This window comes from Anomaloglossus baeobatrachus, chromosome 3, assembly GCF_048569485.1.
Source record: "Anomaloglossus baeobatrachus isolate aAnoBae1 chromosome 3, aAnoBae1.hap1, whole genome shotgun sequence".
NCBI classification, from domain to species: domain Eukaryota; kingdom Metazoa; phylum Chordata; class Amphibia; order Anura; family Aromobatidae; genus Anomaloglossus; species Anomaloglossus baeobatrachus.
Genome location: NC_134355.1, coordinates 454,262,424 through 454,286,621, shown reverse-complemented (window position 1 = coordinate 454,286,621; position 24,198 = coordinate 454,262,424). Strand labels below are relative to the sequence as shown.

Sequence of the window (24,198 nt, the reverse complement as noted above, 5' to 3'; positions counted from 1 at the left end):
AATTGGCTTTTTCAAAATCCTTGTTGTTAGAAGATTCATGTTTATTAACGCTGTGCAGGCTAGGGATCCTGGCAAAAACTCAGTAAAGTTGTAGAGCGAATTAGAATGACAAGGGGTGCATGGCTGTCCACTGTCAGTGGTTGAGGAGGCAATTGTACAGTATAGATAAAATGGGACAGGGAAGGAGATGACTGTCAGTGAAGGACCAGCACTAGTAGTCTTTACAGCAGCAACAGGGGATTTGATAGCCCGTCCTGATTGGTAGTTCTATATTTTCTGAAGTTAAAGCTACAAGGCATTATGGACAATCCTGCATGGTTTGCATCTAATGTCATTTGAGACTTCATTTGCTGATGTATTCTTCTACTTTGAGTTTAACAGTAGTAGGCAATTTTTTCTCAATTCAGGCACTTTGATTTGCAAATTGTTGGAATTCAGGATTCCCAACAAATTTCCCAAAATTCGACACAAATTTGATTCTTAGAAAATCGACTCGCTCATCTCTATCCCTTACCAGAAGTTGATTGTGGAAGTGTTGTGCCTGGTGTTTCCGGCACTGTGATTTCTACAGTCTGCTTAGCAGTTGGAAGCAAGGTGGTAGAACCTGCTAAAGTAATTGATTTGTGTAGTTAGATTTTAAAAGTTGTAGTTCCCATGTTTTCAAATCTAAAATCTATATGGTAAATCTTTAGTTTATTGCAGCATTAGAAGTTGTTTTGTCTATGCTGTTGGGAGATTTTTCAGTAGATAAAATCATGAGAAGCCTGAAAAAGAGCTGGAAACGACTGGCATGTGACAAAACATTTTACACGTGTAAAAAGGATTTATTTTTGGGAATGAAAGTAACATTTTTGGAGCATCTGGTTTATTATAACACTTAGGCACAAGTACACTAAATATTTTGTGGAATAAACTAATTTTAATAGTTTCTTTTCATTAATATGAAACAAAAGCTAATACAAAAGTGCTTTAGTTTGCATCACCTTAATTACTATATTACAAAATAAATAATTTTACAGTGGACTAACTCTTATAGGTTCCCATTCATATAAAATATTCATAGCCCAAGCAGGAAATGTTCAATTCAGAATGTCATCGTACATCAAAGCCCCAGGAATAGGACCTGTGTGATGTTCCCTCATGAAAACCTCCTCATGGCATTTCACTTTTGGTTTTACATAAATGATAGCCAGAGATTGGTCTTGAGACTCTTGGAACCAGCATGAAGAGACCTTCATGAAGAGGGAACAACACATCAATCCTATTCCCAGGAACATGGTGTGTGTTGGCATACATTATGATAGCTGGACCCATCTAATTTTTATTCCAGATTCCGAAAAATCTTTGAGATACATTGATTTTTTTTGTGGTTAAATCAGTGGCACAGTCACTTATCAGAAGTTTCCCAGGAGTATTTTCTTAAACAAATCTGCAGTCTCCATACAGCTTGTGCTACTAGGAGTAACCTGTTGGATAGCATGCCAAGGCATGAAAGTGCGCATATTTATTCTTGTGGCACTTATACGCAATAAAGGTTCAATTTAAATGTTTTCAAACATTTGAATCCATTTTTTAAACATCTCCATAACATTGACACATCTAGTAGTTCTGTGATTTCCATAAGCCCACAACTTTTACCATTTATAGTTGAAATTTCAATGTTAAGGAATGTATAAGTACATTTTTTCATTTATATTAATCCTTAAAAGCATATTGTACAAAATAACTAATTATTAAAACAAAGAGTAGAAAACAACATAAGTTTCCTTGCTAAGGATGAGCAGACTTTTTTCAAGTCAAATTTGTCAGCTTTGTCAAATTTTTTAAAAAAATATTCTTTGCAGCAAATAGGTTACAAATTTTGTAACCCTTTATTTGCCTGGATTTATGTTTGTAACATTCTGAGGTCTCCTAGAACTCTATTGAACTTTTTTTAACTCTTCTTAAAATGTAAAATTTGTTCAAATATTATCTCTCTTTTAAGAGGAGGGAGGAGATAACTGCCATATTGGATTTTATACAAAGGGGGTGTATATGGAAAAAGTCATTACCTTTTGGCAAGCATTGGTCAAAAAATTATCACATTTTTGGGAATAACAACAGGTTTGTTTTTGCGGAAATTAAAGAAGCTATATGTTTTAATCAAGCTATAAAAAATAGCCCTTTTTGTGATCAGCAACAGGTTTGCTTCTTGGAAAGTAAAAAATAATGGCTTTTTCAAATCCTTTGTTGTGAGAAATTTCATGTTTATTAACCCTGTGCAGGCTAGGGATCATGGCAAAAACTTAGTAAACTTGTGGAGCGAATTAGAATGACAAGGGATGCATGTCTTTCTATTGTCAGTGTTTGAGGAGGCAATTGTACAGTATAGAATATAATAGGACCGGGAAGGAGATGACTGTTAGTGAAGGACCAGCACTAGTAGTCTTTACAGCAGCAACAGGGGATTTGATAGCCCGTGCTGATTGGTAGTTCTATATTATCTGAAGTTAAAGCTACAAGGCATTATGGACACTCCTTCACAGTTTGCATATGATGTCTTGTGAGACTTCATTTGTGATGTAATCTTCTACTTTGAGTAAAAGAGTAGTAGGCAATTTTTTTGTCAATTCAGGCACTTTGAATTGCAAATTGTTAGAATTTTCTATTCCAAACAAATTTACTAAAATTCGACTCAAATTTGATTCTTAGAGAATCGACTCGCTCATCTCTATCCCTTACCAGAAGATGATTCTGGAAGTGTTGTGCCTTGGGTTTCCGGCACTGTGATTTCTACAGTCTGCTTAGCAGTTGGAAGCAAGGTGGTAGAACCTGGTGAAGTAATTGATTTGTTTAGTTAGATTATAAGAGTTGTAGTTCCCATGTTTTAAAATCTAAAATCTATATGGTAGATCTTTAGTTTATTGCAGCATTAGAAGTTGTTTTGTCTATGCTGTTGGGAGATTTTTCAATAGATAAAATTATGAGAAGCCTGAAAAAGAGCTGGAAACGACTGGGATGTGACAAAACATTTTACATGTGTAAAAAGGATTTATTTTTGGGAATGAAAGTAACATTTTTTGAGCATCTGGTTATACACTTAGGCACAAGTACACTAAATATTTTGTGGAATAAACTAATTTTAATAGTTTCTGTTCATTATCATGAGACACAAACTGATATCAAAGTGCATTAGTTTGCATCACGTTAATTGCTATATTACAAAATAAATATTTTACTAAAGACTAACTCTTATAGAATCTTATTCATATGATATGTTCATAGCCCAAGCAGCACCTGTTCAATTCAGAATGTCATAGCACACCATAGCCCCAGGAAGAGGACTTGTGTGATGTTCCCTCATGAAGGCCTCCTCATTGCATTTCTCTTGTGGTCTACATAAATGAACCAGAGAATGTTCTTCAGACTGTGGAAACTGCCATAAAGAGGTCTTCATGAGGGTACTACACATCAATCCTTTTCTCAGAAATATGGTTGTGGGATGGCATAAATCACGATAGCTTGACCCATCTAATGTATACTATATATAACAATGGAGGATCAATCTAACAATATGTGTATCAATAACATTAGTGCTCACAGGCACCATTAAAAAACAGGAATTTAGATGTATAAAAAATTAAGATGTATATAAATTAATTAATTATCATAAAAATATGAAAATAGTACGAATATCCAAATGTGCAACAATACATACATAGGACTAATGTTATTGATACACATATTGTTTGAGTGATCCTCCACTGTTATATATAGTATACATTGTATACAAAACATATTCCATTGACATGTGTCTTCATCTTTTAGTGTTTTTAATTGTCTTTAATTTCTTGGTGGTGCAGTCTATAGCTTACAGCTTTCTTCTTCATTTTCACATGCAAAGAGATACCATCAGAGCAGGACCAGCACAGGCAGTATTGATGGTAGCTACAAAGGCTTTGATAGCCACTCTTGATTGGCTTTCCTCTGCCATCTGAGGTGATACCTACAAGGCATTATACTGTATATAGCTTTGCACTTTTTGCATCTGATGTCATGTGAGACTTCATTTGCTGATGTAATCTTTCTGCTTTATGTTAAGTAGTAGCAGGCATTTTTATTTGTCAATTCACGCACTTCAGATTACAAATTGATGGAATTCAGCATACCCAGCAAATTTTCTAAAATTCATCACAAGTTTGATTCCCGAAGAATTGACTCACTCATCTCTATTCCTTACCAGAAGATGATTGTGGAAGTGTTGCGCCTGGTGTTTGTGGCACTGTGATTTCTGCAGTCTGCTGAGTAGATGGAATTAAGGTGGCAGAACCTGGTGAAGTAATGTATGTGTTAGTTAGATTCAAAGAATTAAAGTTTCCATGTTTTCATAACTAAAAAAAATTTTTTATTTAAATTGTGAAATTTTTTGCAGTAAAAGTTCTATTGCCTGTGCTGCTGGGAGATTTTTCTGGTATTGATAATGTCATAAGGAACCTGATAAAGAACTGGAAACAACAGTGATGAGACAAAACGTTTGGTTAAAAGGATGTAATTTTGGAAATGAAGGTAAAAGTGTTGGAGAAACTTGTTTAGTATAACACTTAGGCACAAGTACACTAAATAAAGGGTTTTATGAAAACAACTAATTTAATGGTTCTTGATTATTATTATTAGACTCCAACTGATGCCAAAGTATTTTTTTTATATACTACGCAACAAAATACAAAATTGAGGTGTGGGGTACCTTTAGAACATTGGAGAAAATGAAGAATAATCTACTCAAATAGCAGCAAAAATTCAAAAGATAAAATAATAACTCAAACACTCGATACATTATAAAGTAAGGTATTGTTTTACAGGGAACCTGTTATTTTATCAACCTGCACATATAAACTTAATCTTCAGGAAGCATTAGATAGGTGATTGCTCACAATACTGAAATTGTGGAAAAAATGTTATTTATTCCTCCCAGCACTTTTAGTCATTCATATGTGCTTACAAAGCATTGCTCTCAGTGGACGTGAGTCCTGGGACTTTGATTGCAGTGCCAGCTGCCAGCCAACATCCATTGGTGTGTTATAGCCGCTATTTGACTGTAGCTTTACCTTTATGACTTAATTAAAGCTGGTGGCTCCTAGGAGTAATAACGTTGATTTATTCCATGGAGTTGTGCTTTCAGTATGGTGGATGAGCATCCTTCTGATTCTATCTACCTTCAGATTACCCCCATATCTACAGGTAAATAGGGTTAGCTCATGTAACAATTTTCAAACCATTTTAAGGAGTTCTTTATTATATATTTTAATTAATACCACAAATGTCATTTTTTAATAAAGCAACATCTAAAATGCTAGGAAGGATGTATTTAAACTGCACAACTTAATATACCATTTAGTTCCAAAAACATAATAATCAATTTGGTGTATTAATCAAGTTACAATGGCCTTAGGTGTCACTAATTTTAATTTTCAGGGGACAATTTATTAAAACTGACATAGCATAACATGAAGCACTTGCTAGACTACAGTCTTCTGATTCGTTAAGTAGTTTGAGCTGCTTAATGAATCAGTTGTGTCTGTAGCCCAGCCTGTGGACTGGCGTATATTTCTGCACTATGTTACAGTATTTTAGTGGTGTATGTTCTGATGAGTTTGATGAACAGGCTTGACAATTCCCTGTCTCGCCAATATTGGTGGAACTAGATGAGATGGAGTTTAAATACAAAAAGTTGCAATATTTCTGCTCTACTTCCAAGTTGCAAAAGTTTTATGACTTATTAAGGAGCTTGTGCCAGATTTCTTGTGTAGAACCTCATTGAATTGGACCCCCAGTGTTTTTTCCCGAACTAACTTAGTTTGAAACCAGTTCTAACATACAATTTTACAGATATTGCCGATATGCAGCTCATGCAATTAAACGGAAGATCCAGGCAGGCAGTATAGTAATTTCACTGGTAAAGCAACTGAATTACTGAAGAGCAAGAACTCTTTACTAAAACATAGTACTAAATGTATGGTGCTGCTCTCCATCCGAGTCAAGATTAGCCATTTCTTCAGGCACCATATGAGGGTGAATCATTTTATTTTTATGATAAATTTTGCACTGTAAAAGATGCTGAATAATTTCTTTTCTCAAAATAAAAAAAAAACAAAACATTTTCTGCTTCCACCAGCTTTTTTGATGTCTACATATGAGAACTTGCTTTACCATTATTATTTATGGTCCCAAGTAAGAATGTTTTTTAAATTACACCTTTCATCCTGGTGCACTACCTTTGAAGTGTTAGAAATTTCAATGATTCTGCATACATATGCAAAATATGCCTCAGTAGAGTATTTTGCATATGTAACCCTTATACAACAGATCTTTTTTAAGCTATACCATAATTAACCGGGATGTAGCAATGAATCCAACTGTACCTGGTTCTCTGGTTGATATTATTGGAGGTTGTGATGTAGAGATCAAGCTTGTGTGAGGTGGTGAGGTAGGTGGCCTAGATGGAGTTGTTGATGGTCTATTTGTATCTGTAAGACAGAATAAAAGTCAGTGTTAAAATTCAATACTAAAGTTACCCAATAATTCACTCTCCCTCCAAAAAAAGAAAGGCCATCGTACCAAAAATGGTGTTTTTTATCCAGTGGTGTAAGTTCTGATGACTTTCATGAATAAGCTTGACTACTTACTGTCTCACTAATTTTGGCAGAAGTAGCTGCGAGTGCAGTGTAAACGCAAAAAGTCGCAATATTTGCACACTACTTCCAAGTTGCAAAAAATATTGTGATTTATTAAAATGTTTGTTCCAGATTTCTTGTGTGTGAACCTCATTTAATTAGTCCCACAGTGTTCTTTCTTGTGTTACCTTAGTTTTAAACCACTTCCAACATACAATTTTACAGATATTGTCGATATGCAGCTCATGCAATTAAACAAAAGAACCAGGTAGGCAGCATAGTAATTTCACTAGTAAAGCAACTGAATTTCTAAAGAACTCTTTAGTAGAGATGAGCGAACCGGTCCCGGTTCGGCTCGAGGCCGGTTCGCCGAACGGGGGTCCCGTTCGAGTTCGGCTCGTCGAACGTTCGACGAACCGAACTCGAACGTATAGGCTATAATGGGAGGCAATCACAAACACATAAAAATGCATTATAAATGTACACAAACAGTTAATAAACATTGCCATAACACTTACCGGTCCTCGCGATCCCTTCTGCACTCTGTCTCCTGCCGCTATTCCATCCGATGATCGCTGAATCCTCCCGGTGACCTGCACTGCCAGCAGAGATGCAGGACCTATCGTGACGTCAAAATAGCCATGTGACCAGTCACGTGGCTATTATCTCATTGGCTACAGACTGGTCACATGACTATGACACGTCATGTAGGACCTGCGAGTGCATCTCTCCGGTACACGGTGCACATATGTGTATCGCCGTGTACCGGCGACATGCTCTAGCACACGGTCGACTCCCCGTTCCTTTAGGGACCGGCTGACACAGCCGGTCATTAACGGAGATCACCGTTGCCATAGCAACGCAGTTAGCGGTGACGTCACCGCTAACCGCGGCTCCGAGAGCACCGTTGCTATGGTAACGCGTCTGTCAGCGTTACCGCGGTTACCGCTGACAGCCAGCAGTGATCACTCACGGAGTGAAGGCTGCACGCTGCTGCACGATTGTAGTGATGATTGTAGTGAGGATGGAGGTTCCCCAGCCCCAAGTGATGAGCTGGTGAATCTCATCCTTCCTCACTACAATCGTCACTACTACTACACTAGTGAGGATTGTAGTGAGGATGGAGGTTCCCCAGCCCCAAGTGATGAGCTGGTGAATCTCATCCTTCCTCACTACAATCGTCACTACTACTACACTAGAAAGAAAGAAGACAGAAGAGCAGGATCGTGGAGGGCTGACAGGGGGTAATAAAGATGGAGTCTCTAATGTGTCTGTGTATTTATTTCTATTAAAGTATTTTTTCTCTGTGTGGTGTTTTTTTTTAACCCTTTATTGGAGATTCTTAATGGCCGGGTCAAACGTGCCTGACATTAAGAATCTCTGCCTTAATACTGGCTAGTAAAATAAAGCCAATATTAACTCATGATTACCCAACAAGCCACCCGGCTCCAGGGCTGTTGGAAGAGTTGGATACAGCGCCAGATGATGGCGCTTCTATGAGAGCGCCATTTTCTGGGACGGCTGCGGACTGAAATCCGCAGCAGAGGCGCCCAGAAACCTCGGGCTAACCTGTGCTGCGGATTTCAATCCCCAGCTGCCTAGTTGTACCCGGCTGGACACAAAAATGGGGCAAAGCCCACGTCATTTGTTTTTTAATTATTTCATGAAATAAGTGAAATAATTAAAAAAAAACGGGCTTCCCTATATTTTTGGTTCCCAGCCGGGTACAAATAGGCAACTGGGGGTTGGAGGCAGCCCGTGGCTGCCTGCTGTACCTGGCTAGCATACAAAAATATGGCGAAGCTCACGTCCTTTTTTTTCTAGTTTTTTGGCAAAAAAAATAAAAAATGCTTCCCTGGATTTTCCATTGCCAGTGAAGGTAACACCAAGCAGTGGGGGTTAGCAGCCAGTAGCTGCTTGGATTACCCTTAGCTAGCAATACAAAAAATGCAGCGGGAGCCCATATATATTTTTTTTAATTATTTATTTAAATAACTAAAAATAAAATGGGCTTCCCTGTATTTTGATTGCTGGACATCACAGTACTGTAAAAATAAATCTTTAAAAAAATGACGTAGCGCTCCGCGGTATTTTTGATTTTCAGCGCAGATAAAGCAGACAGCTATGGGTTGCCACCCCCATCTGCCTGCCGTTACCTTGGTTGGCAATCAAAATACAGGGAAGCCCATTAATTTTTTCTATTTAAAAAATGGTTAAAAAAAAAAATGACGTTGGGTCCCCCCATTTTTGATAGCCAGCTAGGGTAAAGCAGACGGCTGTAGCCTGAAAACCACAGCTGGCAGCTTTACCGTGGTTGGGGATCCAATGTGGAGGTCCCCTCAGGCTCTTTTTTATAATTATTTTATAAATATTAATAATTACACAATAAAAGTAGGGTCCCCCCCAAATTGGATCACCAAGGTAAAGCGGACAGCTGTGGTCTGGTATTCTCAGGGTGGAAAGGTCCATAGTTATTGGGCCTTCACAGCCTAAAAATAGCAGGCCGCAGGCACCCCAGACGTGGCGCATCCACTAGATGCGCCAATCCTGGCGCTTCACCCCAGCTCATCCCGTGCCCTGGTGCATTGGCAAACGGGGTAATAAATCGGGTTGATACTAGCTGTAAAGTCACCTGAGATCAAGCCCAGCAGTTTGTGATGCCATGGCATCTATTAGATACCCAACATCATAAACTGTCAGTACTAACAAAAACAAAAAATCGACAAAAGAAATTTATTTGAAAAAACAGTCCCCAAAACATTTCCTCTTTCACCAATTTATTGTAAGAAAAAAAATAAAGGGGTCCCACGACGACTCTGGACCGTCTAGAATATGGGGGGGAGACACTCAGGGAACGTATCCCCCATTTTCTAGGAGTGCGGACCCTTCATGTGAGGAGTGTGGGTGCAATGAATCTGCACTCACTCTCCCCGGGTCCACAGCAGCAGAGTCCATGTCGTAATGGTTGCTACCAAAGCTGCAATGCCCTGCTCATGAGGTAAGGGCATGCCTAATCAGGAGAACTACTGTAGAGGAAGCTCTGCTCACTGGTATATAGGTGCTCAGAGGTAATAATAGATAAAATTAGTGAGTAACCTCGGCACTCTAAATCTCCCAGACTAAGTCAGTAAGTCACAACGGATAGTAATGCAAAATCACTCTTTATTGGTCCGTATTAAGAAAAAACATTTTTTCATAAGCATATATGTTTTTGTCCAAAACAAGTTACAAATGACGTTTCGGCCTGAGCCTTCGTCAGATTGGACTTATCTGCATGTAATCATGAAAAATGACAATAATCAGTATCACATAAGAGTGAGAGAACAATAACATAAACTCGAACAATGTAGAGGTACAATTGGGATGCAGCAAAAAAATTGCAACACAGCAAGAAATGAAACACATGATACAAATGTCATAATACAGTACAAGGACAATATAGTAATGACAAATATGGGGTCAGAGTAGACTTAGACAGCTCTGGTACGAAAGAGATGTCAATCATAAAGTAACATGTGCAGTAGGTGTAGAGCTACAGTATGCATGGCAGAGCTAATGGGTAGACCGACCATAGAAAAAGAACAGAGAAAAAGTGGAGAAAAAGTGGAGAAAAAGTGGAGAAAAAAGTGGAGAAAAAGTGGAGAAAAAGTGGAGAAAAAAAAGTGGAGAAAAAGTGGAGAAAAAGTGGAGAAAAAGTGGAGAAAAAGTGGAGAAAAAAATGGAGAAAAAGTGGAGAAAAAGTGGAGAAAAAAATGGAGAAAAAGTGGAGAAAAAGTGGAGAAAAGTGGAGAAAAAAATGGAGAAAAAGTGGAGATAAAGTGGAGAAAAAGTTGGAAAAAATGGAGAAAAAAATGTAGAAAAAGTGGAGAAAAAGTGGAGAAAAAGTGGAGAAAAAGTGGAGAAAAAGTGGAGCACCCTTTGGTGCCTTTCATGTGGCACTAAGGGGTGCTTAGCTTTGTATTTAGCCAAAAAAATGAAAAAGAAAATGACGTAGGGTTCCCCCTAGTTTTGTAGCCAGCTAGGGTAAAGCAGACGGCTGCAGCCTGCAGACCACAGCTGGCAACCTCACCTTGGCTGGTAATCCAAAACTGAGGGCACTCCACGCTGTTATTTTAAATTAAATAAATAATTTAAAAAAAAAACACGTAGGGGTCCACCAAAACTGGATCACCAGCCAAGGTAAAGCAGACAGCTGGGGCCTGATATTCTCAGACTAGGGAGGTCCATGGTTATTGGACTCTCCCCAGCCTAAAAATAGCAGGCCGCAGCCGCCCCAGAAGTGTCGCATCCATTAGATGCGCCAATCCTGGTGCTTCGCCCCAGCTCATCCCGCGCCCTGGTGCGGTGGCAAACGGGGTAATATATGGGGTTAATACCAGATGTGTAATGTCACCTGGCATCAAGCCCTGGGGTTGGTGAGGTCAGGCGTCTATCAGATACCCGACATCACCAACCCAGTCAGTAATAAAAAAAAATAGACGACAAACACATTTTTATTTGAAAAAACACTCCCCAAAACATTCCCTCTTTAACCAATTTATTAGATTGAAAAACAAATCCAGGTCTGCTGTAATCCAAGGGGTTGCCATGACGATCCACACTGTCCCAGTCAATGAAGAGCAGGATGTTCCCCATTGGCTGGGAGAGCAGTGCAGTGACCTGAGCTAACATCAATGGGTCAGCCCAGGTCACTGCAGGGGGGTGACAAGTGCTGCTGTCAGGAGCGAGGTACATTACCTGCGCTGATCTCCAGCACTGCCGACAGCCCCTGTCACTGAGTTCAATGACCGGCGCCTTCCCCTCAAGTATCGCGAGAGGTCCGTGACGTCACCGCTAGTCAGTCTCGGGTCGGAAGCGAGAGAAGGTGATGTGACAAGCGGGCGGCGGCCATGGACCATGGAGGAAAGTGACAGCGCTGAGGTCGGGATGGCGGGACTTCACCACTGCAGGTAAGCCGAGCGGGGGGGGGGTGTATGTGTATGTGTGTGTGTGTGTGTGTGTGTATGTATGTATGTGTACATGCCGCGGGCAGGAGGGGGCGGGGAGAGCTGAGCGGGAAAGTGTGGGCTTCCTGCACGTAACTAAGATAAACATCGGGTTGCTAACCAAAGCGTTTTGTTTAGATACCCGATGTTTATCTTGGTTACCAGCTTCTGGCAGGCTGCCAGCGATGGCTCCTGCTCACTGTAGCTGTAAAAAGCCCTGCTTTTTGCTGCTAGAACCGTTCTCGAACGTATCTAGAACTATCGAGCTTTTGCAAAAAGCTCGAGTTCTAGTTCGATCTCGAACAGCCCCAAAAATCACTCGAGCTTAGAACTGGAGAACCGAGAACCGCGCTCAACTCTACACTTTAGTAGAGCATAGTACTAAATGTAAGGTGCAGCTCTCCATCTGCATCAAGATTGGCTACTTCTTCAGGCACCATGTGAGGGTGAACTATTTCATTTTCATGGTAAACTAGCTGTAGTACTCCCTTTCTGTCTCGCTCACTCTGTCTGTGTCTCTGTCTCTCTCTCTGTCTCTCTCTGTCCCTCAAAACATAGTCTATGACATTCCCTGAGTCGAATGAGATGGCTGTGCAAAATTTTGTGATTGTATATGCGACGGTTCGGATTCCTTTAGCGAACATACATACACACACACATACATACACACACATACACTCAGCTATATATATTAGTTTGTGCACTGTAAAAGAAGCTGAATAACTTCTTTCCTCAAAATAAAAAAAACACATTTTCTGCTTCCACGAGCTTTTTCTGATGTCTACATAACAGAACATGCTTTACCTTTATTATTTATGGTCCAAAATAAGAATCTTTTTAACTCATACCTTTCTTCCTAGAGCACTGCCTTTGAAATATTAGAAATTTGAATTATTCTGCATACAGATGCAAAATATGCCTCAATAGAGTATTTTACATATTTAACGGTCATGCAACTGATCTTTTTTAAACTATACCATAATAAACCGGAATGTAGCAATGTCTCCAACTGTACCTGGATCTCTTGTTGATATTATTAAAGGTTGTGAAGTAGAGATCAAGCTTGTGTGCGGTGGTGAAGTAGGTGGCCTAGATGGAGTTGTTGGTGGTCTATTTGGATCTGTAAGACAGAATAAAGTTCAATGATCAAATTCAATACTGAAGTTACCCAACAACTCACCCTCCCTCCAAAAAAAAGAAAAGCCATCCTACCACAAATGGTGTTATTGATCCAGTCTCCCAAATCAACACCTAAGCTTTCACATGCTGCCGCATAAGCTGCAAGGACACTGCAAATCAAATCATCATCTCCACCAGTGACACACTGATCAAAGAGGCAGCTGTCAAAATATTGATGGGGACGAAGAACTGCATGGCAAAGTTTGAAAGGTCCATCAATTTGTCTAAGAATCCAACATTTCAGTTGGGCCTCTTGCAGTATAGAAGGAGGACAGACTATTGGGGGTGGTGGTGTAGATTCACATCTGAAAAACAAATTTAAAAGATTGATATATACATTGTATTAAATTATTAATTAGTGGCAAATAGGACTTTGGTTGATATTAGTCTAGCTTATCATGCATTTGATTGTGTTTCATAAATATAATGTTTTAATCTAACACTAACAGGGTTTTTTTTATCACAGAGAGGTACTGAAAAATAACATGGCGTACACATGGGAACTATTCTTTGTGCTGCTTTCTGCCGATTTTATCTCTCCTAGCTTGGTTTGAATTTGAGGTCTGACCCTGTTTGTCTATAGGTAGAGACTAGTGATGGGCGAGCTCTACCATGCTCAGGGGCTCGGTACTTGTAACAAGCAGTTGATGCTCTGATGGGCGCGACTCAAGTACCTGAGTATAATAGAAGCCAATGGGAAACTCAAGACTTTTTCTGGGTAATGTGAGGCTTAGCGGTCAGACTCAGCACTGCATTCTTTCAGTGTTGGGGTAATGGATTCAAATCCCAACCAGGGCAACATCTGGAAGGAGTTTGTATGTTCTCCCCATGTTTGCATGAGTTTTCTCTGGGTTCTCCAATTTCCTCCCAAACTCCAAAAACATACTGATTGGGAATTTAGAGTGTGAGCCCCAATGGGGACAGTGATGATCACATCTGTAAAGCGCTGTGGAATTTATAGTGCTATCTAGGTGATTAAAACAAATAAATAAAATAAATGAACGGCAGAAGAACATCTCTAACAAAGACTTATCTTTTGAATATACAAATGTTTAGACAATTGCTGCACCGCCAGGATTCTCCCATATGCATTAGTGTTGGACAATTACTGTATATATTGTACATTTTTTTTTAATCTGATAAAATATAAGTTTACATTTGCAACTTTTTTTATGGGAAATAATCAAACTATGTCAGGAAAATCTAAGATATTTAGTGTAGATCTTGAGAAATCCTAAAGTTTTTGTTTAACCCTTTAAGGATGGGCCCTAAGTTTGCCTTCATGACCATCTAATTTTGTTTTTTATTGTACCAATTCACAGTTCAGGAGCCATAATATTTTTATTTCTTCGTTGATGGAGCTGGATGGTGGCTTGTTTTTTTGGGGATAAACGTTACCTAATTTTTATCACATCTCTATGGGGAGATACTGTTGGTTTTTTAAGCTTTAAATTTGATGGTAGGATTGGCGAGAACACAAATACAAGCAGGTACAATGTGAGCCCTGCTGTTTATACATGAGTATAGAATCAGTAACAGATCAATCCCCATGACCTATATATCCATCATGTAACACTAGTTTACAAGTACTTATGACGGATATTTACATCCTATAGAATAAGGGCGTTGGTGAAGCTTAATATATGCAAGAAATAAGTTAAATAATAAATATTTGCCTCATTTACTGATTTGCAATAGCCAGAATGATCCAACATTTTACTCCAGGATAAGTTTGTTAGTTTTAATAGTAAATGTTTATTTTTAACAAGGAGTTCAACAAGATACTTACGGCCATCCATCATCTGGGACTCTCCAACTGTTTCCAAACTCATTGACATTTGTTACAATGCTGCCATCAGGTTTCATTAAGTCATCATGGTGGTCATCATTGTAGGTGCCACACAATCCACATAGTGCATCCTTGAAATACTCTTTCACTCTCACAAACAATTCATGATCACCATTAAACTGAAGCTCAAGGCCAAAGTTTGTGCTGACGGTAACATAGTGGCCATTCTGTGTGATGATTATGCCAGACACATTGGCAGGAAGGGTGACAAGCACATTATTAACCTGAAAAAAGGGACATCGGAAGAGGTGATTGATGTTTGCCATACAATGATAGGTTTCATTTTTAGTATAAATATCATTATGCAATCACGCAAAAATGTCTCCTTGGGGTTTACACTGCTATTAACAGTTATCCATACCATTAGATGAAATTAATTAAAAGCAGAAATAACAGTTCATCTACATTTCTCTAAACTCTTACTTGTACAATGTTGTTCTTTCCAATGTAGATCTCTATTTCCTCAACAGTTAGATTAACAGAATTGATGGCGGTCCAGCTTGGGTTACCTCTGTGCTCATTGCGGGTGGTGATACTGAAGTTGCGAGATGAATTAGCACATATCCCTACTACAGTATAAGTACATGCACCCTGGAAGTGATGGACGGTGCCATCAAATGTGGTGTAGTGGGGGTCTCCATATATGTGGCAGATTGCTGTGCTTGGTTGGTAGCATCCCAATAATCCATCCTGCACCTTACAGATTTCGTCTTCTGCACAGGACATTGACGAACAGCTAATAGTGTTGTTTCCTAGACAGGTGCATTGGTTTTCACAGTTATCTGGAATGAATTGTTCTCCTTCCTGTCATTAGAAAACATTATTAAAATGAATGTGGACACCAGAGACACAGATAATATAAAGACAGTATTAGTTCCCTGCCTACCATATAGTAAACATCATTGTACAAGCAGCCACAATGTGACTCCGGTACACACGTTCCTCCACTGAAGACATATCCAGAATCACACTCACAGCCTTCAGAGCATGGCAAGCTGCAGTTTCCTGTAGGGTATGGGTCTACGCATGTCACGGGACAGGCAGATGCACATGTGGTGAAGTAACTGTTTTCTGGACATTCAGCAGCTAAAGGAAGAAATACTTGTTAATGACACAATCTAACTATATGGTAACTTCCTTTCTCTTTTCTGGCTTAAAAAGATAAAGATATATGTGTGATATTACTTACGACAGAATGTGCTGTTTCGCCAAGATATAGAAATGCCTTCTTTCTGGCAAGCATCAGCATAGGCTGCTAATAGACTGCAGAGTATTTCTGGATCACCATTCAGCGCACACATGTCAAATAGGCAGCTTTCCATGAATCCACCAGGACTGATGACCGAATTACATACATGGAAAGGACCATCTTTACTTATTAGAAGACCACACAATGAATCACTTTTATAAAGTTCATGGTCTTCTGATGTACAAGTTGGTGGGGGTGAGGGCTCTGGGTCATCTTTATTGCAAAGTGGATCATCATCTTCTACAATCCAGCTATGTCCTAGCTGTTCAGAGTTCTCTGCTTGGAGTCCGTTGGGCATCATGTAATCATCTTGCCTGCGGTTGTTAAAGTTACCACACATACCGCAAGTTAGGCCAGAGTAGTTGCTAGGAAGTTTCACCTCCACGGAAGTATCTACGTCATATGAGACTGTCAACTTAAAATCAGTCTGGAGGCTGACATATTTTCCAGTCCATTTAACAGTCACTGCTCCTCCAACTAACGTGACGGGAAGTGTGGTCCAGATTTCATTGACCTACGAAGCATTGCAATAAGTAGTAGAAATTAGAATAAAACAATATGTCTCAAATTTAATATTCTATTCAAGCTAGAACCACCTGGCAAAAACAAGTCATTGTTTTTGGAAACTAAGTGTAATTTTATAGTTTCCAACCAGAGAACCAGAAAACGCTCAAGAGCATATGTATCTGTTTTTTCCTTTGGAATAAAACATTGTTCTACTCACCAAAACACGATCTTTTTCATTTTTCATCATTTGAACTTTTTGCCTATAAACTTCAACAAGGACGTGCTTCACAAATGACACAGTGGGATCTCCTCGGTGTTCATTTTTTGCTTCAATATTGAAATACTCTGGAGAAGAGGTATTGTTGCACAACTTTGCAAGGCTGTACGTACATAGACCCATGAAATTGTGGTTCAGTCTATCAAAGGTGTCGTAGTGAGGATCATTATGGACCCGACAAATTCCATATGTAAAATAGTGGCATCCTGGAACACCATTTGAAATACCACAATACTGATTGCTGGGACAGGAATCACTGACACATTTGAGGCCACTTCCAGCTGAGGGGCATCTGCACTTTGTAGAACAAGTATCATCAGTCCAGAACTCAGAATCTACTTCATAATATTTATCATCATCCCAGCATCCACATTTGTCATCTGGAACACACTTATTGCCATAAAGCACATAACCTGCATCACATATACAGGATTCAGCACATGGAAGGGTGCAGGTGGCTGGGGCTCCTGGGTTGACACAGGTAGCTGGACAGGCAGTACCGCAATGCTCAAAGTGACTGTTCGGAGGACACTTTGGTTCTAGAAAAAAATAAATACATCAATAAATGAATAAGTGAATTAAATCAATAAGTAAAATACATCTAAAGATTTTGGGTCACAGGGATTATGTTTATTAGTCACTTTCTGTTTTTTGCTTTGCATGTTTAGCTCAAGGCAAACACTATTCTATAATAGTATAAGCTGTGTTTCTTTAAAATCTTTACACATTTAAGTAAATTCTTAATTTGAAAATATGTATAAAATTTAAGAGTAGCCTTAATAGATGAACTACTGCGTATTTTTCAGTTACAGCTTGGCCTGCAGAAAACCTTTGCTGAATACCGTATTTTTCGGACTATAAGACGCACCGGACTATAAGACGCACCCTGGTTTTAGAGGAGGAATATAGGAAAATAAAACTTTAAGCAAAAAAATGTGGTCATGACACACTATTATGGGGCGAGGATCTGCTGCTGACACTATTATGGGGGTAATGTCTCCAAATTCTCTACTAAGGTACCCCATCCTGGTAATGATCCTCCTGCCTTGTATATGATCCTGCTATAAACCCCCATCCTGCTCATATACCCCCATCCTGCTTATATACCAGCATCCTGCTCATATTCCCCCATCCTGTTCATATACCCCCATCCTATTGATATACCCCCATCCATCCTGCTCATATTCCCCCATCCATCCTGCTCATATTTCGCCATCCATCCTGCTCATATTCCCCCATCCTGTTCATATACCCCCATCCTGTTCATATACCTCCATCCTGTTTATATACCCCCATCCTGTTCATATACCCCCATCCATCCTGCTCATATACTCCCATCCTGTTCATATACCCCCCATCCTGTTCATATACCCCCATCCTGTTCATATACCCCCCATCCATTCTGTTCATATACTGCCATCCTGTTCATATACCCCATCTTGTTCATATACCCCCATCCTGTTCATATACCCCCCATCCATCCTGCTCATATACTCCCATCCTGTTCATATATCCCCATCCTGTTCATATACCCCCCATCCATCCTGCTCATATACTCCCATCCTGCTATATGCCCCCATCGTGCTCATATACCATCCTGGTATATGGCCTGTATCCTATAGCACAGAGAAAAAAAAACAAACGTTTATACTCACCTTTTCCTCACTCCCTGCAGCCGATCATCTTCCTCTCTGCACCACTGACCTGTGTGTGTGTGTGGAGCCGTTCCCCTGCAGCACGCGATGTCTTCCTGTCTGTGCCGATCAGCTGACCAGCACAGATCAGCTGACCAGCACAGACAGGAAGACATCGCGTGCTGCAGGGGGCGGCTCCACACACGGGGATGGGTGAGTGTACTGATTCACTACACCCCGCGCTGATGATGACGCGCGGGGAGCAGTGAATACAGCCGCACATGATCACTCCAGGCTGTAATTGCCAGGGGGGATCATGCGGGCCGGCTCTTTACTATGCACGCGTCCCCGCTCGTCTTCCCGCCCACCTGTCAGCGCCGGCTTCTGCGCTGAGAAATGGGCGGGAGGATGGGCATGCATATGTAATGAGCGGGCCCACGTGGTCACAGCAGGCTGCTATAGCCTGCTCATGCCCCCGATGACCCGCTCCACCGCAGCACCTCATTACCCGTAGCCACAGTCAGACCATAAGACGCACCCCCAACTTTCCCCCAACATTTGTGGGGAAGAAAGTGCATCTTATGGTCCGAAAAATACGGTATTTATACCAACTTCATTCGCACTGTATCAATTGGTAAAATAATATTTCTAAAGGTATTAGGAAAAAAGAATGAATGGTGCACAAACTTTAAAATCTAATTTTCTTAGTGAACGTGTTGCTTCTTCAAATATTTGTTACTGTAATATTTGTTAAAAAAATGAGTAGGAATGTATAAATGGTTTTCAGAATGTAAGGTTTGATATTGACTTACGACAGAAAGTGTCATTTCTCCACTGTCCAATAGTAACTCCATTTGACTGACAAGAATCAGCATAGGCCTGTAGACTATCACACAATATTTCCGCATCCAGGTTGGTTTCACACAAATCATATACACAGTTATCGAAGTAAACTAGAGGATTGATGACATCATGACAATCTTTGAATGGTCCATTTTTGTCCGTAATGATTCCACAGATGCCGTTGCTGGCAATGGTTTCTTTATCTTCATCAGTACAGCTGGATGGATGGTCAACTCCTGGAGTGCACCTTTAAAAGAAATAAAAAAATACATAATACTTATTGGCTCAATTAGAAATAAAATAGCAGAAACTAATATATAAGAAAAAATTGTACACTCTAATCAAAATAATTATATGTTACCTTGTGTCATTATCAACCTGCCAACTGTTTCCAAGACTGTTTGAATCAGGTTCTAGTACACCATCCGGATTCAGGAAATCATCAGGAGCGTTTCCGTTGAAGTTTCCACACAGTCCACACACTTTACCAGAGTAGTATCCTGGGATAATTACTTGGACTTTGTGGTTTCCATCAAACTTCACTTGCAATCCAAAGCCTGTTGTTAACAAGACATTGGATCCAGTGATGAATACATCAACATCAGGTGCCAGGTGAATCGGCAGTGTCACTGTCTGTCCATTAACCTGTAAGATATTAATGTTATAATCAATTCTTAAAAATATTGACAATAAAAGAAGATAAACACATCTAATTTGCACTGTTGGCTATTCTTTAGACGTTTTAGAAAAACAGGCTTTTTTTGCATTAGCATTGGTTATATGTGGAGAAAGGTAATTATTTTCAACATTGTGTTTTACGATTGGGATTCATATACACACAAACACACACACACACATACATACATACATACATACATACATGCATACATACATACATACATACATACATACATATATATATACATATATATATATATATATATATATATATATATATATTAGTATGGCTTCTAATAGCTATACATATGGCACCTGACAACAGATCAATAGTGATTAGCTCTCCTGTTTAGAAAACACTGTGTTCTTGTCAAACAAAACTAAACAATCATCAAGGAGGAAAAGGGTGTGAGTCCCTGAAACGTTGCATGACAGAGGGTCTTGGTGTCAGTGGCATCAGCACATTAGTGATACAAAAGTACCGTGAATGATAGATATTGAATAAAAATAATTGGAGGAAGAAGTTCAATAATTTGGGTACTAAGAGTAACTTGTTAATTTTTAAGTAATTTCAACCCCCAAGTGTCCTGTGGATGATTATATATTTGTCAAATGGCCTCTTAAATTTTCATCATTGACGTTCTACATTCTCTGATGAACTGTAGGTTGGCCTTTTCTCATTATTGTTGTAAAGATTGCTCTATCTATTGGTTGTACCAATTCTAAAAATATATTAACGTTTCCAACTTTTATCAGTTAGTCAGTTCTGAATACATTTAGGATTAATTCTCTGAAAGCACTACTATAGATACAATTACTAAAAAAACAAGAACCCACAAAAAATAGATCACAATAACATGATCTAATACAAATTGTTAGGAACTGACCTTGACGACTCTATTCTTTTCCAGTGTGATCTTGTATTCATAAACATACACATTTACATATTTGACATAAGATACTCTGGTGTTGCCTCCCCTGTTCTCATTTGCCGCTTCAACATTGAAGTCTGTAAGGTTTCCTTCATCTTTACAGAGTTTGGATAAGGTGTAGGTGCAGGTTCCCATAAAGTGGTGAACCTGGTTATCAAACGTGTAGTAATGTGGATCGCCGCTAACTTCACAATTACCTTTCAAAAAAAAAATATATCATGTGTTTCATTATCCTATATATTTAATGGTGGTGCCATCCCCAATTGTTTTTTTAATTTAAATAAATAACATTTTTTTTTATTTTACCAAATACACAGGTATTTATTGCAAGTTTGATAGATGGAAAAAAGGCAATGAATAAAACCTAAAAGAATTCTTTTAGATTTTAGAACAGGGAAACTTGGAAATATAATTCCATTAAACACTAGGAGGAAAGCTTATATGCTACTACACAAAATATGTTAGTAGATAAGACTTCACAAAAGATATTTTGCAAATCTTAACTAATTATTTACACATATGGGAAAGAATGGTTCCATTAAAAAGAAGCAACACATATTGTCACACAATTAAATTACACTACCTTCCCTTTAACTCTTTTATAAAAAAAAATCAACCCTTATCTAAGCCTTTGCATTAATATAGCAATAGCAAAACATATATATATACTACACTTCTATTCATTAAAATATCAGATATCATAAATTACTTTGGAAACATACCAGAATCCGGTGGTATGAAAGGTGTTGTGGTCGTTGATGTTTGAGTAGAACCTGAAAAGTACAATATGTATAATTTATTTTGGGTTCATAAATGTACTTAAAATACCTTATAAAATATATAAAGGAAATTAAAAATATAAATAAGATGGTTTTAAAAAGTATAGCAGGGCTTGAAAAAGTGATCTTTTCTTTAATTGCCGCTCATAGTACCAGAAAGCATAAAGCTAATTTTAAGGCAATGGAAGGCAAATGAGAAGAATAAAAAATAACTAAGTGGGCATGGAATATTGTCTCTACATTTCTTAAAACAGCTGTTTCCATTTTAAGGTTGTGAGCTTCTTTATGATAGCTACAACTAGCCTATGCAGAGGTCCGAATTTTAATTCACTTTCATGGGGCTGAACCCGCACAAGTTTTTCTACTACTATAAAATCATTGAAACAAAAAATGGACAAGCAATGAGTGAGGACACACAAAAACACACAAAAAAATCTCTATTTCAGGTAATACTCAATGTTGAGCATACAACAGACAGTAAAGCAAGCTAAAAAATACACTGATAAAACATCATCATATATCATTGTATAGGAAAAGCAATTGTGTTCATCAAAGAACAACAGCATACTTATCTCTGCACACATTTACATATTTTGGATCTGCTGATCAAATGACAAACCTGGAGAAAAACTGTTAAACCATGTTATACAAAAAGCATAGGTACAGTGGATGCAGACTATTTTTTTCCATCCAAAACCAAGTGTCAATAACAGAAGAATTGTAAAAAAAAAATACTTCTTCTTATCACATTTTTATCCAATCATGTTTTGGATAAATTAAGGCCTGGTAGGATTCTATGTTTGAGCATTTGAAACAAAAAATACTAGCAGGTAGAATTTTACTTGACTGATAAATCTGCAATATACTTCAACATTCTTTTTTATACTACATCAGTATAGTGAAAGTAGTTCTTCCTAAGAGCTTTATTGGCATCTGTGCTTTTATTCATTCTTTGGTTCTGCTTCAAGAACGGAAAGTAAGTAAATAAACAGCTGTGCCAAAACCTGCATATGATGGAAGCCAGTGGCACCCAATGAACCCCATTAACTATAATGTGATCCATCAAGTTTTTGTCTTTACACATCTGATTTTACCAAAATTATATCACAGCCTTCAACATAGATGTGAACACAGTCTTAGGGGTACTTTGCATGTTGCGACATCGCTACTGCGATGTTGTTGGGGTCAAATCGAAAGTGACGCACATCCGGCGCCAGTAACGGCGTCGCAACGTGTAAAGCCTAGATGCACCGATAAACGATCGCAAAAGCGTCGTAAATCGGTGATCTGTGTAGTGTCGATCATTCTCATAATTTCGCTGCAGCGGCAGGTACGATGTTGTTCCTCGTTCCTGCGGCAGCACACATCCCTGTGTATGAAGCTGCAGGAGCGAGGAACTTCTCCTTACCTGCCTCCACCGGCTATGCGGAAGGAAGGAGGTGGGCAGGATGTTTACGTCCCACCTCTGCCCCTCCGCTTCTATTGGCCGCCTGCCATGTGACGTTGCTGTGACACCACACGACCCGCCGCCTTCGGAAGGTGGCGGGTCGCCGGCCAGAGCGACGTCGCAGGGCAGGTAAGTGCGTGGGAAGCTACCCTAGCGATCATGTTCACTACGGCAGCTATCACAAGAGATTGCATCTGCGACGGGGGCGGGGACTATCGCGCTCAGCATCGCTACAATCGGCTAGCGATGTCGCAGTGTGCAAAGTACCCCTTAGACTGCTATTCTTCACAATAATTTGCTATCTAAAGAACAAAATGAATTATGGTACAGATTTTTAGCCATAAGTAAGATCTGCCTATTTGCTGTTTTTCAGATTGTTAGTTACACCTTAATAGAGTAAATTAAAGTAAACGGTTTTACCTGAAATGAAAACATACCTGCAGTTGTTGTTCTAGGTGTCCTAGAAGTTGTTGACATGGAGTCTTTACTTGTAGAACTCAAAATTGTTGAAGTTGTTAATTTAGAGGTTGATGGAGAAGTGATGGAACTTGGGGTCTCAGAAATTGTTGCCACTGTAGCTGATTCAGATTCAGTTGAAGACCTTATTGTAGTCGTTATAGTTGTCTTAGTAGTAGGAGTAGAAGTAACAGTTTCTGGGCTCTCAGTAATTTTTGTAGTTTGAGATGTGGAATCAGGTTTTACAGTGGAGACAATTGAGGCATCTGAAATTGTTGTAGTTGTTCTGCTAGGTGTTGGACTGATGATAGGTGCTCCAGTGATGGCTGATGATGGCACCACAGGGCTTGCTACGTCTGGGATAGGGGTAGTTTGTGCTTCAGATGGAGAAATAGTTAAAGTTGTACTGCTACTTGCAGGTTTTTCAGTGATAACAGACACAGTTTTTACAGACTCTGTTTGCCTTGAAGTCGCATGGGGGAGAGACACAATCTTTGAAGTAGAGTCAGTAGCTGTTCTTAATGAAGATGTTTTTGTTGTTTCTGATATGAAGCCTGTTGTTGATTCTGGTATTATAGGAGTTGCATCTTCAGTGATGAGTGGTTTGGTTGGTATGGATTCTGGCTTCTCAGATATTCTTGATGACGTTGCTACTGTAATTTTTGATGTTGGGTCAGTTACCAAGCTAACAGTTGCATCAGTTGGTTTGGATTCTGGCTTCTCAGATATTCTT

General features: G+C 39.1%; 1 protein-coding gene across 1 annotated transcript in view; it reads right to left on the bottom strand.

Moving 5' to 3' along the window:
* Window positions 1-24,198, bottom strand: part of LOC142297270 (IgGFc-binding protein-like) — a 133,627-nt gene that overhangs the window by 81,501 nt on the left and 27,928 nt on the right. Inside the window, exons 19-32 of the mRNA XM_075341525.1 lie at window positions 23,447-24,198; window positions 21,506-21,556; window positions 20,739-20,980; window positions 19,535-19,818; window positions 19,143-19,420; window positions 16,637-17,235; window positions 15,853-16,426; window positions 15,550-15,749; window positions 15,087-15,467; window positions 14,604-14,887; window positions 12,848-13,119; window positions 12,651-12,755; window positions 6,399-6,503; window positions 4,220-4,309 (exon numbers count right to left, since the gene is read on the bottom strand). The exon at window positions 23,447-24,198 is cut by the window's right edge and continues 874 nt beyond it. Of these exons, the coding sequence (XP_075197640.1) occupies window positions 4,220-4,309; window positions 6,399-6,503; window positions 12,651-12,755; window positions 12,848-13,119; window positions 14,604-14,887; window positions 15,087-15,467; window positions 15,550-15,749; window positions 15,853-16,426; window positions 16,637-17,235; window positions 19,143-19,420; window positions 19,535-19,818; window positions 20,739-20,980; window positions 21,506-21,556; window positions 23,447-24,198 (4,217 nt within the window). The remainder of the gene's footprint in view (window positions 1-4,219; window positions 4,310-6,398; window positions 6,504-12,650; window positions 12,756-12,847; window positions 13,120-14,603; window positions 14,888-15,086; window positions 15,468-15,549; window positions 15,750-15,852; window positions 16,427-16,636; window positions 17,236-19,142; window positions 19,421-19,534; window positions 19,819-20,738; window positions 20,981-21,505; window positions 21,557-23,446) is intronic.